The following is a 15,112-nucleotide window of genomic DNA, read 5'->3' as shown; positions in this document are numbered from 1 at the left end:
TTTACATTGAATGTGAAGCATTCTTTGGGTTCCCAAATGCTGTAAAGACGCTCCGAAACAAATTCTCAAAATATTCAATTCCAAGATCCCATTTCGATAATTGAAACTTCAGAGATTTAAAGAGTTATTCGAGTTGCTATTTAACAATCGTTTAGTGATCATAATGGGTTGAGTAGTAGCAAGTTCTGTGCGCATTACGGTATATCAGTGGCTTCTTCTATAGAACCAAGCGTTTATTTGAATAGTTAGTGCTAGTTGCTCATTTGAACATTGAAGAAAAAAAGAAGTTTACATTTGGACTATAACCAAAATTGCTTATAAGCAGATAACTATATTTATAATATAGATTTTCACGGTATACAATATTACTACAATGAACAGAATCAGTCCTTTTATCAGTTTCACAAGATCATTCTCCATACTGTCGAGATCTATACTGAAAACTTCCCCGTTGGTATCGTCTATGACCCCTCTTCAGTCTAAGCTAATGTCACCATCAGCAAGCTCTCTATTGACTCAAAATTTTACAAGAGGATTCAAGGTGAGAACCTCTGTCAAGAAATTCTGTAGTGGATGTTACATGGTAAGACGTAAGGGAAGATTATACGTGTACTGTAAGTTAAATAAGAAGCATAAGCAATGTCAAGGTTAATAATGCCAAGTCAACGCCAACGATAAATGCAATCGTGGATGCTCCGTAAGAATTCACAGATTCAATAATTATACAAACACATATATATTAACATTTTATATTCTCTGTAAATACTATAAAACAATATTATTAAATTAATCGTAACGCTTCCCTTCCATGTGGAGTTGTATTAAACAATTAAATATGTATGCAATCATAAAAGTGGCGCTTTACCATCGTGGTCATAGTTTCCAAATAGAAAGACCAACGCCACCAATCAATGCAATATCACTACCATTATCCAGACGAACAATATCTGCGACACCTGTGTCTGCTGTAGTGGTATATTTTCTTTGCTCTTGAACTAATTTATCACCACAAACATCCCATATTCTAACTATTTGATCAACAGACGCTGTTAGTAGTTTCGTGTTGTTGTTAAATAAATTGACTGATGTGATGGTAGAAGCAGCAGCTTTCTTCTCAAAACAGACCACCTTCCCAACAATTTTGTCAGTAGAGTTTTCGACATTCAGTTTAACAATTGCCAAACCATTATCATCACCACCCGTATATAATGTTACACTATTGTCTGTTTTATCGACAAACGTACAGATTGTTTTAATACTAGATTGATGAACTGGAAACTTAACATCATGATTTGGTAACAGTGATAAAACAATCTCTAATTTGTTATCACGAAGATAATCATTTCCAGGAACAACTTCGAATGGTATACAATTTGTGATATTATAAACAATAACATGCCCATCTGTTGGAGTAATGATCAATAATAGTTTGTTATTTAATATTTCTAAAGAAACATTAAATATACAACATGTTTGATATTTTCCTTCCATTAATAATATAAATGAATTAGAAGCAAAATTATAATACCATACTTTTATAACAGAATCAGAATATACTGACGTTAATATGAAATCTTTTTTACTCTCTAAGAATTTTACGTCGAAGTCCATAATTCGTAAGTCTGGATTCTCTGTCGATGTTGGTAACGATTGTCTTACTGCGATATAGGCACGATCCAAACTTTCGTTATTGATATGCCACAAGAATAATTCCTCTCTGGCTGAACATGTAACCATAAATTCGTCATTAATAAATTTACAACGTTGTAGGCCTGAAACATGTTGTCTCTCTAACCAGTAATTAGTGATCGTACCATTCAAGTTATTAAAATGTGACAGTCTAACAGTTGTATCTTCAGAAGCTGTGCAAAATAAATAACCGTTTTTATAAGTCTTTTCCTTTAAAATTGAAATATCCCTAATTTCTCTACCATGTAAACCATTGCGTAAGACTTCAGGAGTGAAGTTTTGAGAGATTCTGCGAAAATAAATATTCGAACCTTTGTTATACAACAAAATTTTGTTTAAACCATCATCACATAACTTCCATTGACGGTGTGAACCACCACATACTTGACTGGCTAACTCATATGAGTTAGTTTCATTGAAGATATAAAATAAAGTAGATTTGAAACCATAAACGATATATTCGTTTTTGTCGTTAAAATATGCACCCTCTAAGAATCCTTTTGCAACTTTATTTTGATGAATTATATCATAAAAGTTTTTATTATCATTAGTTATTATATCAAAATTAATAGAGATAAAATCGTAAAATCCATCTCTATTAGTGATTGAAAAAATTGGAATATTTAATTGTTTCTCAATAAATTTAACTGATGTAGTAGTGTCCCCAGCAGATATCTTCCTTATAACTACCGGCGTTCTATGATTGTCGTCAAGGTCAAAAATACCCAATGAGCTATATCTAGCACCTACCAATAGATAATTTCCATATAATTCTAAAGAAGCAGAGACAAAGTTACTTGGCTTGCTGAATCTATGCTCAGCATTAACATCATAAGTATCATTTTGAATTATCAGGCACACAAATGGATCCTTAGGGTTTGGTGATTCCAAAGTAATTAAAAAGGTATCATCATCAATGTCTTTTATCATTGTATTAGTGACCTTGGCTAAATATTCTAATGTATGTTTTGCCAGTTTAATTAGCTGACCTTTTGAATTGAATCTTATCAGAATAATATCATTTTTATTATTAGAGAAAACAACAGTATTTTTACTTTGGATACCTCCACTAATGGAATATGATTCCATGTTTTCAGATAATGCAATTGGTGACCATGAAAAAGACTGTCTATTGTAAGTTACCAGTTGACCTGATGATGTATGGACCACTGCGCCAAATGAAAACCATTCAAAACCTTTAATTAACTCATCTTTTGAAAATTCAACGTTAGCAGAAGAAGATATATCGCCAAGAGAGAATAACTCATTTTCATTACCATATCTTGTAGCCTGTAACAGATCTACCAATTTGATTCTACCATCATTACCTGCAGTGACTGCAATCATTTCTGAATTGCATACATCAAGACCCCATACGTTTTTAATTTGATGTACTTCGTATATGTTCTTCTGTACTAAATTAATTTCATCTGAGTTCAATGTCTCAATTGCCCATGTACGACACGTACAGTCTTCTGATACACTGATTAATTGAGTATTATTATCATAAAACTTTAAATTCCAAATTCTTGCCGTATGACCCCAACCAGTGGATAGTTGCTCACCAGTTTCCATATCCCACAGTATAATTGAACGATCGTCAGAACAACTTGCAATGTATTTTCCATCATCGCTTGATGTCACATAAAAGATAGACCCTTCGTGACCTTGTAAAGTATGCAATATAGATTCACAAAATAGATCCCAAACAATTACACCACCTATAACAGTACCTGCATTAACATAAACACGATCTTCTGACAGTACCTCGATAGAACCAGAATATAATATCGATTTTTCTTCTGGCACAGATTTAATTCCAATGACATTGCATTTCAAATCACAAATGATGACCCTATTGTAGCAAGTTAATAAGAAAACTTTATCGCCTAATTTACTAAACGTACCGGTTATCACCCACTCTTCCACCAATTGCTCTCTATCCACTAATGATTTAGATGTGTTGATGCTCTCTAAACTTAAAATAGAGACAGATCTAGCACCATATGCAATAACGTTTTTTCCATCCGCAGAGATATCAAAGCCATGGACTTTATTTTCCTTGAAAATCAAACATTGGTTCAACAATTCACTAGTTTTATAATTGTACTGTTGAAGATAAGGACCATACGCTGCATATACAAATTCTTTGTGAAATTTCACGCATAAGGAAGGACCAACATGGTTTAATTCTTGCATCTCGAACCAACACCGAATTTTCTTCTCGATATTTTATAATGCCTCTAATAAATAAGGATAAAAGAGTAAGTTTTACAGATCGATAGCACAACTGTACATCTAACAAATGCGGTGTTTGACTAACCTTATTGAACGTCTCCATTGATTGTTTTAACCAACTTTACTATAATATTGGTGAGATGCGATGAGATGCGATGAGGTCTTCTTTGAAGTGAAATTTTTGATATTCGGGTAACCACTGACTATGAAGGTATCGATAGTTAAGGTTCTTTAATAATACGAGTTATATGCTATCCTAGTAACATTACTCGAAAGCATTGTTAGACAGCACATATAAATATACTAAATGACAACTATATTGTCAAAATTAATGTTTTATATTACCCCCAGTTAGTTCACTTTGTAGTTACATATGATTATGTTTTCTTTCTACTTAAAAATACACTATAATCGTTATTCAGTAACTTTCAATTAACGATGTGAGATGTTCCTTGAATTCTCGAGCCTTCTATTTACAGCCCTAGTAGTCGGTTGTAAAGAATTTATATTCCTTAAGTTATGCAATGCTGTACTTGAACCCATTACGCCTCTCAGACTTTGTGGATTTTGTTGTTGAGGAGGTTGGCCTTTCAGTATATTGTTTCCAGTTGTTGTTAATTTATTAACTTTACTCAACGGGTTGTTCTCACTGTTGAATTTATTGGATTCTTGATTCCATAAATTTGCTAATGTACGATGAAGATTTGTATAATCCGAAGAAGGTAAAATCTTGTTCAATTTACCATCATCTTTTGAACTGTAACTCGAAAATAAAAGCTCATTAAGATCATTTGTAGTTGACAAATTTGATATTTGGCTACTATTATCAAAACTTAATTCCCACCTGATTAAGGCATCAAATAAAGGATTAGAAAATCTACGCAAATTTGTGTAAGCATGTGAAACACGTTCAAATTCTCTCTTAGCATCTATGTTGCCAGCCATAAATATTGCGTTGTTATCTTCATGTTGTAAGTTAATATCTAAAATGGAATTCTCTCTTTGTAATAATAACTTCTTCTGAGTTCTAGAGTCACCATCTATATCATCAGATTTCAAAAAATTTGCAAAATTGTTCAAACTGGACTCGTTGATGTTATCATTATTGTGTGATGATTTGATACTATTCAAACCTCTTCCTGAAGATGGCTTTAGACTCGAAATCGTATTCGACAAAAAGTGTTTTTGTTTGGAGGTTGGTGAACTAACAGTTTTATTCTGAGAGAAAAACCCCTCAGGATTAGATTTCTGTAGATTATTAGTCAAACTTGAAATGCTATTGGAAAAACTCTGAAAATTATTATTATTATCGTCAGTTATCGGAATATTGGTCTTAATGTCTTTAGGTTTCCTAGGTTCTGTTAAATCAGCAGTGTTTCCATAGTAACCAGGATAAAGTTGATTTTCATCGATTGTATTTGAAGGATCGTTTAATTTGCTTGGCGTGTTTAATACCTCACCTTCTGTAATTTTGGTTATTTCGTGGTTGGAACTCAGAGACCTAGCAGATCTTGTAGAATCATCATACTTTCTTTCAATCCCCATGGATTGAGAAAGAATCATATCTGGTATATACTGGTCAGTGTGTCCTGCCCCAGGTTGAATATAGTTTTCATTAAAGGATTGCTTCTCACCTCCTTTTGTATTATCCACCGAGCTATCAGGATTTTTCGATATATTATTATTATTTTTAAGTTCAGAAAACATATTTGCTTGTCTTTTCAAACTATGAACAACTGTATCTTGCATCACCTGTTCAATCGGTATATCTCCAATAAGGTCATCTCCTATAGCATCTTCATCCTCTTCATCTTCTTCGTCATCTTCTTCGTCATCTTCTTCATTATCGTTAATTATATCTGTATCATCGTTGTTTGTTTTATTAGATGAATAGATATCATCTTCATTCAATTTATTGCCTTCACTATTTGATGTTGTCGTGTTTAAAACTTTGGATTTTGAATGAGATGGTTTGATCATATCGGAAGGTGGCTTATAACTAAGTTGGTCTGTAATTTTAGCAGCATGATTCAGTTGTGACAGATGTGTATCTGACAGTATTTTGTTTTTTATTTGGTTAGTTTTTAGAAGCTTAGAATGAACTGGATGCATTTTCTTTGCATCGTGATTTGGAAATCTGTCACTATGGGCAGTTGTTTGTTGTGAAAGTAAATTATTACTTATATTTGTCTTTGATTTTTGTGAACCTTGATCTTCGTCTTCTTCTGTAAAATATTCAACCTCTTCATCTGTAGTTAAGTCATTAGTATACAATTCATCTGCCTCATGCAACTCTAATACAGAATGTGTACTTTTGCTTCTTCTTGGCTTTAATCCATAACTTGGATTCCCAGTATTATTAGTGGCAGTGTAATTATCATTGTTGTTACTTCCGCTTGTGTTGTTAATCACACCATCGATTGTCTCTGTTAAGTCATTTGGCTTTGGATTGGTGTAGGAAGTCATGTTTAAACCACTGATATTTCTTCTTCTAAATAGTAAATCTGTACTCTTTGACTTCTTAAAAGAACCATATTTTGAACCTACATTGTCTACTTCATGTTGAATGTCGTGTGAAAACCCTTTTGATAAGTTCTTAACACTCGAGATACTCTTATCACGAGGTCTACCTGAAAACTGTTTAATATGTACATGACTGCTACTTGAAGAATTGGGTCCCTTTTGACCTACTGCGTCAGTAGCTAAGAAATCAGTAGCCTTCTCTGTTACTCCCTCAGGAGAAAATGTTTCCAATGATTTTGTAAAAGCTGCTGAAGTGCCTAAAGTTCCTTCCGCAGTGGCTGGTGAAGAAAATGTTGCATCTTCAGTTGGATTACTTTTTCTTCCTCTATGTTTTGACATTATATTAATACCTTATTCGAGTCACCTTTCCCTTTATTTATAGGAACCAATCCAATAAAGATGTGTAAATTGTATCGAAATCTTAAAGTGCCAAGCCTTGCTTGAATTTCCCAAATAAGATACACTGTTATGAGTGATCATATATTGTACTATGTTCGTTAATCATTTTGTGGATCAAATAATATCCTGCTCTGTTCCTTTTAAATATAAATTTTAATACATTTGGCTATAGTTAACTTTTCAATTATTAGCATATCGTTCATTTTTCAAAACAATAAGGTAAACCTTCGACAGGAAATTTAAAATCAATGCTAGCAACTGTCATAAGAAAAGGAGGATAAGATATGGTTTATGATACAAATATAATTAAAGTTTGCTATCTTATTATTAAATACTAACCCAAGTAAACGCAATTAGCAATTTAAAGTAATTAGAAATCGATTGGTACAGAACCATAATTATTGAGTAACGAGATAAAAGAGTCAGATGAATTTATTTGAAGTTGCAAACTATTATATCAACCGGATCTCTAAATCTGAATCTAGATTAAAGAGTACTCAGAACAATTTGACCCAAGATCATGATGTTCCAAAACTTAAGGCTTTGCTTTTAGATAAGAACACTGTTCCTACGATTTCTGTTTGCACCACTCAAAGCGAACTATTATCTAAGGATATATACTTAATTGAAAGCATTGAAAACAGGAACAGAAATACAATGAGATATGTCAAATGTATCGTATATGTAAAACCTACAGAAGAGACTATGCAATTATTAATAGATGAGTTGATGAATCCAAAGTATGCGGAGTACTATATTTATTTCAATAACTTTGTCTCAAAATCACAATTGGAAAGACTAGCACAAGCTGATAATTTAGAAGTAGTCGTCAAAGTAGAAGAAATCTTCCAAGACTACCAAATATTCAATGATGACTTATTCTCTCTGGACACGCCATCCAACAAATTGTATTCAAATCAAACATTAGTTTGGAATGAAGCTGGTTTAGAAAATATTACAAATTCATTAATATCTTTACTGTTATCACTAAAGTTGAAGCCAGAGATTGTCTTCGAAAATAATAGTAAGTTAGCTGCAAAACTAGCAAAAGAAGTGAGTAATGAAATCGATCAAAATGCGAAGACACTATTTGATTTCCCTGCCAGAGATTCTAAACCACTGCTTGTTATTCTAGATCGTAAAAACGATCCATTGACACCCCTTTTACAACCTTGGACATATCAATCTATGATTAAAGAATACATTGGAATTAAAAGGAATGTTGTAGATTTATCAAATGTACCAGGAATTGACAAGGAATTAGCAAAAGTAACGTTATCCCCAAGAGAGGATCCTTTTTATAAAGAAACCATGCACTTAAACTTTGGTGATTTAGGTGATAAAGTTAAACAATACGTCTCAGTATATAAGGACAAAACAAAATCTAACAGTCAAATTGGTAGTTTGGAGGATATTAAAAACTTCATTGAAAAATACCCAGAATTTAAAAAACTATCAGGTAATGTTGCAAAACATATGTCCATAGTTGGTGAATTAGATAGACAATTGCAAACACAAGACATTTGGGAATTAAGTGAATTGGAACAGAATATTGCTGTTCATGACAACGATGAGACTGTAACTCGACAGCTTTTCCAATTATTATTGCAGCCCACAGAAAAATTGAATAACTATTATAAAATGAAACTATCATGCATCTACATACTGCGTAGCTGCATCGGCGATGCAAACCAACAAAAATTTAGTAGCTTAATAAATAATCTCCAAAATTCTGGTTTATCCATCGAAGAAATCAATTTTGTACATCATTTCCATTTGATGGCAAACGATAAAGGTAAGTTGCGTAAGTCTAATGACTCGAGCAATGGCAATTCAGATAAGAAAGAGAAAGAAGATCTATTGAGTGAGCTTGCCAAACGTTTTAATAGTAGAATGGGCAGGAATGATAAGAAGAGTGGTTCAACGTCCAATAATGTATATATGCAGCATATTCCAGAAATTTCTGAATTTCTGACTCAGTTATCACAAAATAGCATCCATTCATCCAAAAAATATAGCTTTATCTCTTCTGAGAAGGATAAAAAGGCATCAAACAATTACCCAATTCAAGATGTAGTAATATTTATGGTTGGTGGTGTTACATTTGAAGAATCGAGACTAGTTCATGAATTTAATGAAGCTATGAAAAGCTCAGAAGGTAATATAAGATTGATATTAGGTGGTACTGATATTTTGTCAACTAAGGATTATCTAAATTCTATAAACGATTAAATACAATTATATAGTTAAATTAATGATAACTTTTAAATAGTTAGATTTAATATTACATTATCTACAGAATATAATAGGATAGAATGTACATATGCTCAGAAAATACTTTGAGGGGGGCCATAAGTAATTTTGTAATTTATGATAGTTCGTAATTTTGGATGACATTGAAAAAATGTTTCATATGCATTATTCATTACTATTTGAAGAATAACTATTATATTTATCCCCCCAAAGTAAAAGATCCCTGGTCAATTCATCCATCAACTTTAGATTTTTATTTGACGTCTCGTAAATGGATTCAACTTGTTGTATAAACTGCTGATTCTCCACAAACCTGACTAAATCTTCCTTTGATTCTTGTTCTTCATTTAATTCCCATTGGGTTCTTGATATAAACTCTAGTATGGCAGCAACTCTTCTCTTCATCTCCTTCATTGAAGTTCTTTGCGGTGGTAATCTTGGTTTTACTGGTTTGTTTACATCTGGTTCAAATCTATTATTAGTAGAGGCAGCATTTGTTATTGCAGATTTTATACTTTTTCTACCAGCTCTTTTTATTACCTTCTGCGATTTTCTTCCAGAACTTCTTTTCCCGGTTGATCCTAATGATCTGATAGAAGAGTCGGTTAAATTTGGAGTTCCTTCTGTATCATCAGAGGATACTATATCCGATCTATTGTTAGTTCTCCTTCTGTATTGCCTTTCTGACTCAAGTTCTGTTTCTAATGTTTTATTTTCCAATCCTTCAAGAGACGATGGAGTTTCCTCCAACCCAACTTGGTTTGCACCAAAGTTATTATCACTAACTTTCAAAGTTGTAGTACTATTTGATTCTGAATATTGATTTTCTACGTCACCATTATCTTTATCCTTTGTATCAAAATCAATCTCATTATCCTGTTTTTCCGGATTTGAAGTTCTTCTACTTTCATTGATGGCCTTCTCTAACATTAGCTGATATTGTTTTTCCTCCCTTGCAGATAATGTTGCTCTCTTTCTATTCTGAGATCTTCTGGAGTTATCATTAGTAGAATTGTCACCGTCCTCTTCATCTTTAATGTCATTTTCATCACCATTAGCTGATTTATCGCGTTTTGATATTTCATAATCTTGTTCATCTTGATTATCCTCTGGTGGGTCCTGTATATTGTCATTTCTGGTATCATCGTCCTGGTTGGTACTAGGATCATCTTCAATCTTAGCTTCATATTCTTGATTCCTGTGTTCTCTGATAGTAGATGAATTTGCTGATCTAGACCTAGTGCTACTATTCGATGCTGCTTCCTCGTCGTTTCGCTTTGAATCATTTTCTTCTCTATTACTTCTAGTTCGTTCACTCCTCTTTTTCCTGTCGTTTTTATTTCTTTTGTTCTGTATCGGTAAATAATGTGATCTCATTGAATCTCCATTAGGAACCGTGTACACATCATGTAATTCCGGTTTACATTGTTCACACCAATATTTGTCCAACGTAGAATCCTCACCTTCATTAATACCAACACAGAAACCATGTTGCCAAACCCCACAAGTCTCACATTGAATATAAAGACCTGATTCATCGGGAGGATCGATCTCATTACATATACAACGTGTCTCCCCATCATCATCCTCTTCTTCAACTACATCACCAATATCTTGTTCAGGCAAAACTTTTCCCTCCTGACGCTCCAAAGTTGCGTCCCCATCGTTTCTAGCATCGGCAGACTCAGCAATAGTCTTCTCTATTCCACTTGCCTCGGTATAACTTTCTTTAGACATCTTGAAATAACTCTAGTTACGTATATTAAAAAGTCCAAGCTTTCTGAAAAAAAAACTAGCCCTTTCGTTACTTCTTATAGCAACTCAACAATCGTATGATATAAACAAAATAGAAAACTGATAGCACAATTAGCTTCACTGGCAAACACAAGTAACAGATCAATATTTAATGAACTGATTGTTTTAAACAAATTGCAATACAAATATTGTTATTAAAGTTCTCAGTTGTATGTTTTTGAAATATTCAATGCCCTAAAAAATTGAAAAATCGTTCAGTTTAGCAAACAGCTTATAAAGATGATGGCAATAGCAAGAATGAAGGATTTTACTGGAGTGCTGACAAATACATGGTTAGTCGGTAAGATATATGCAAGTTGCATGTTTTGGGATATTATTATGTATATGTATGCTTAAGACAATGATTATGCAAGGAAAGCGTCTAAAACAAAGATAAAAAAAAACTCCGATACGGGGAGTCGAACCCCGGTCTCTACGGTGAAAGCGTAATGTGATAGCCGTTACACTATATCGGAAAGAAATTTACAAGGTTATTTATTTATACGAACATTATACAGTTACTGTAACATAATCTCAACAGAATGCTAAATGTTAACGTATTACTGGGCAGGCTATTGTTTGTATGATCTCCAGCACAACTGTTACTACCAGAATAATTATCGTCATTGTTCCTTATCAGAATTTGAGGCAATTGTCTGAATTTGAAGTATGCATTAGTATAATTGTATACTAAATATTTTCTGAATTGGGTGTTAACTAATTGAGTAAGCATCCAGTTGCAGTTTAGTCGACCCTGTAATGCTATTGGTAGACATATATTTTTACAGAACCAATATCCACACGAGATTCATTAAAGTATTCTAGTGAAGTGAATAAACTGTCAGAATTATTGTAGTGTATGTGACAGAACTAAGAGTTTATGACACTTTGAGTCCAGAACTAATAGATCACTGTCAGAATTATTGTAGTGTATGTGACAGAACTAAGTGTTTATGACACTTTGAGTCCAGAACTAATAGATCACTTACTAATGGAAAGAAGGTCTAGAACAATCTTCCAAGTGGTAGGTGAAAATTTCTCACTACAATGTAAATGGCTACGCGATAAACACAGATGTACAATACAGCACTAAAGATCTTAGGAGGATGAATGAACACGTACACATGTTCATTCAACTGTCAGTTCAACTCATATATAAGGAGGGCATCTAACTCTATATAGAATAGTTTAATTACACTAATAAAAGAATCAATCGATTATTTAACTATAAAGAAGATGGACTATACTAGAGCAACTGAAGTGGCTAATGACACTAACTTAGATGTTGGAACTACCCAACATAAGCTTGTTTCTCCACATAAACTAATACAAGATTACAGTTATATAAGACAAGCAATCGCTCACTTCATTAGTTACATATATTATCTATTACTGTATATATCACACATCGAGAATTGGTCGATTGCTATTAAAAAAGTATGTCCGAATTCAAATAACAATACTACTGAAGATAATAACATCACCTTGACTGCTGAGGTTACAAATAACCACTTGAGTTCTTCAGACAAAGATTCGCAAGTATTAATTTATTTTGTATCATTTTTTGGTGGATGTCCATTCATATTGCATTTTGCATATACTTTAGACGCTATCCGCCAGATTATGTATTATTGTGAAGTGTTGTAATATTTTCTGTATTACTTCTAGATATCGTAGGAAGACAGAAGTTCTCCAAAAGGCAAATTGTACACCGGGTTTTGGGCATTAGCATGACTCCTGTTCAACCAAATACATAGCCCACAGTAATCTGCAAGTTCCTAACTAAATATACAGTGTGACACCTCAACGATGGAGGTTGTTCTAAACATCGAAGCCTTATGACATGTACAACAATTATATTTCGCCAAGATAGAATTGAACGATATTATTCGTAAATAAGATTCACTATACTGGTCAATCGTGTCTGGCTAATCAAATCAATGTAGAACGTTGCTTTAATTATAAAGTTTGTATTCATAATTTACTACAACCCAAAGTTGAACTAATTATACATTATTCGAACTAATGGGTCATCTAAAATGGACATGAAGGTGCACGCGTCAATTAGTCGATGTGTCAAGTAGAACAATGTTTAAATAAAGTTATTGCAAAGTAATTGAAACTTTATGTATAGATATGACAGTTGTGCAATTTATGTAGGGAACATGCTATTGTAGTCAGAGACAGTCATTGCTATACTTTGGTCTCCAAACTGTATTGAGAGTTTGAAACAAACAGGTAAATAAAATGGTGAGAAGAGCATCCAACGTTTCAGTGAGTTCTGAGGACCTTTCAGAACTACAATCTAAAATTGACCATGTTAATGAGAAACTAGTCTACTTCACTGACAAGGGTATGGGTTCTAACTCTCCTGATATTATTTCGTTGCTAGAGAAATGCATAGTTCATATGAGCACTATGAACACTAAGATTAAAACATTGGAAGAGAGTAAACAAGCCATTGAGAGAGAAGTTAATATGATACGTAGTGTTAATGCAGTACAGCAGATGAATATTCAAGATTTGCAAAGGGAGTTGGGATTGAAAGTAAGTGGGACACCAAGGGGCAATGATTTAAAGACGCTTGGGACTACTAGGCACAACTCGAAAGTTGCTAAAGGAATCATGAATTTTGAAAACAATTTAAAGGTTAATAAGTTAGTAAGAAGCAAACCAGCTGTGTATGATATTGTAGATCAACCCGCTTATAGTGATATGCCTGAAAACGATGAAGTGTCTGTTTATAATAAAGGCAAGGAACCGAGAAAAGTTAAGAACAGCAGAGTTGATAAAGTCTTGGAAGCTATTTCTTTACGTGAGCCATCTTTGATTATTTATGAAGATGATGAAAGACTGAAAGGTTGCAATTGCTCTCTGGATGATATTGAAAGTAAGCCATTGAGAAAGAGTATGATTTTTGATATTGACGATGTGGATATCCAAAACAATCCTCCAATTCAAAATTTGTTAGAGATACAAGAGTATCTAATAGAGAATGATGTGAGATATCACGATTGGTCGGCTCACTTATCACGTTATTATCGTGGTAAAAGCACTAAGATGTATTTCAGTAATGGATCTCTAGAGCCTTGGTCCATTTGTCTTTACAATCTTTATAGATTTGTTGACTTTAGACAGCTTGATAAGAATAGAACTAAAGAGTTACTGGAGATAATACCGACTGAGAATGAAAGTGTTAAATCTTATTTCTTAAGAATCATTAAATTATCTGAAAAAATCTGTACTCCAAATATTGCTGCAATCGTATATACCAAAATGGCAGAAACTTACTATAGTACGGATTCGCTCAAGCATTTTGATCTAACTAATGTGATAACCCTAGATGATATGATACAGTTCAGTTTAAACATCGATCCAGACATTAAAATCAGCACCTTGGTAACAACAAAGCCAAATGCACAGACAAATTCTGAAATCACTAAGTCAAATCCAGTAGAGCTAGCTACGAGTATAAATGCAACTCAACAAATTAAGGGAATTGAACTAAATGACAATCAAAAGATTTCTCAAGTGAAATCTAACAATAATCAGCGAGCAAATACTAAGATTGGTAATACTAGTCAAGAAGTATCTTCAAACTCATCTGGCACTGATCAAAAAAAGAACTCCAAATGGCGATCTAATGTGAAATGGGATTCAAATCACCCAAAGACAACACAAAACAATAAACAAACAAAGACAGAATACCCAAAAAACCAGAAGAAATAGTTTGGAACATCCAATAAGACTTGAATGACTCAATGCTGACAAACAACCAATGCCCAACACTCTGGTATTATCAACTCCAACAGTTCTCTAAAAAAACATGAGGATTAAATTTAGTGTTCTAGGGAGAACTGTAGTAGACTGACTTCTATTTAAAATATCGTTTTAACATGTATCAAAAGGACAATAAATATATCAAAAGGACAATATATAGATCTATACTTCGAGCAATTCACTGATCCATGTGGTTAGTTGAAGTGTCAATTGGTAAACTTATACTATGTTTACCCGGCGTCGCATTGTTTTTGTGCTTTATAATTTTTTAAAGAAGCAGATGTTAACGATGATATAAAGTATTAATATTGAGTATATACATTACAAAAACTGGTCTTGTTTATAGTTTATATTAGTTCAATGGCTTAGTAAACAGGTGTCGAGCTGAAACCAATTGGTGACTGTTAATTGTGTTATTATATATATACTAGTTGAT

General features: G+C 33.1%; 6 protein-coding genes and 1 non-coding gene across 7 annotated transcripts; 3 read left to right on the top strand and 4 right to left on the bottom strand.

The window, feature by feature from the left end:
• Window positions 1-373: 373 nt before the first annotated feature.
• Window positions 374-652, top strand: RTC6 (mitochondrial 54S ribosomal protein bL36m; the record flags this gene model as incomplete). The annotated part of the gene is made up of 1 exon (XM_003687423.1): window positions 374-652. One exon carries the CDS (start codon window positions 374-376, stop codon window positions 650-652), a length of 279 nt encoding a protein of 92 aa, XP_003687471.1.
• A 221-nt stretch (window positions 653-873) lies between these two features.
• RTT10 (tRNA (34-2'-O)-methyltransferase regulator RTT10) lies at window positions 874-3,888 on the bottom strand (the record flags this gene model as incomplete). Its single annotated transcript, XM_003687422.1, has 1 exon — window positions 874-3,888. The coding sequence occupies one exon, from the start codon at window positions 3,886-3,888 to the stop codon at window positions 874-876; it is 3,015 nt and encodes a 1,004-aa protein (XP_003687470.1).
• Window positions 3,889-4,359: 471 nt separating this feature from the next.
• On the bottom strand, window positions 4,360-6,789 carry TCO89 (Tco89p; the record flags this gene model as incomplete). The annotated part of the gene is made up of 1 exon (XM_003687421.1): window positions 4,360-6,789. The coding sequence occupies one exon, from the start codon at window positions 6,787-6,789 to the stop codon at window positions 4,360-4,362; it is 2,430 nt and encodes an 809-aa protein (XP_003687469.1).
• A 486-nt stretch (window positions 6,790-7,275) lies between these two features.
• On the top strand, window positions 7,276-9,081 carry VPS45 (Vps45p; the record flags this gene model as incomplete). Its single annotated transcript, XM_003687420.1, has 1 exon — window positions 7,276-9,081. The coding sequence occupies one exon, from the start codon at window positions 7,276-7,278 to the stop codon at window positions 9,079-9,081; it is 1,806 nt and encodes a 601-aa protein (XP_003687468.1).
• A 186-nt stretch (window positions 9,082-9,267) lies between these two features.
• Window positions 9,268-10,839, bottom strand: CTI6 (Cti6p; the record flags this gene model as incomplete). Its single annotated transcript, XM_003687419.1, has 1 exon — window positions 9,268-10,839. The coding sequence occupies one exon, from the start codon at window positions 10,837-10,839 to the stop codon at window positions 9,268-9,270; it is 1,572 nt and encodes a 523-aa protein (XP_003687467.1).
• A 461-nt stretch (window positions 10,840-11,300) lies between these two features.
• On the bottom strand, window positions 11,301-11,372 carry TPHA0Jtrna7E. Its single transcript has one exon. It is a non-coding gene; the product is annotated as a tRNA-Glu (tRNA).
• A 1,771-nt stretch (window positions 11,373-13,143) lies between these two features.
• Window positions 13,144-14,625, top strand: TPHA0J02120 (uncharacterized protein; the record flags this gene model as incomplete). Its single annotated transcript, XM_003687418.1, has 1 exon — window positions 13,144-14,625. The coding sequence occupies one exon, from the start codon at window positions 13,144-13,146 to the stop codon at window positions 14,623-14,625; it is 1,482 nt and encodes a 493-aa protein (XP_003687466.1).
• Between the last annotated feature and the right edge of the window lie 487 nt (window positions 14,626-15,112).

This window comes from Tetrapisispora phaffii, chromosome 10 (genome assembly GCF_000236905.1).
Source record: "Tetrapisispora phaffii CBS 4417 chromosome 10, complete genome".
Taxonomy (NCBI): Eukaryota; Fungi; Ascomycota; class Saccharomycetes; order Saccharomycetales; family Saccharomycetaceae; genus Tetrapisispora; species Tetrapisispora phaffii.
The sequence above is the reverse complement of the archived record's forward strand: the minus strand, read 5'-3'. Positions and strand labels throughout refer to the sequence as shown.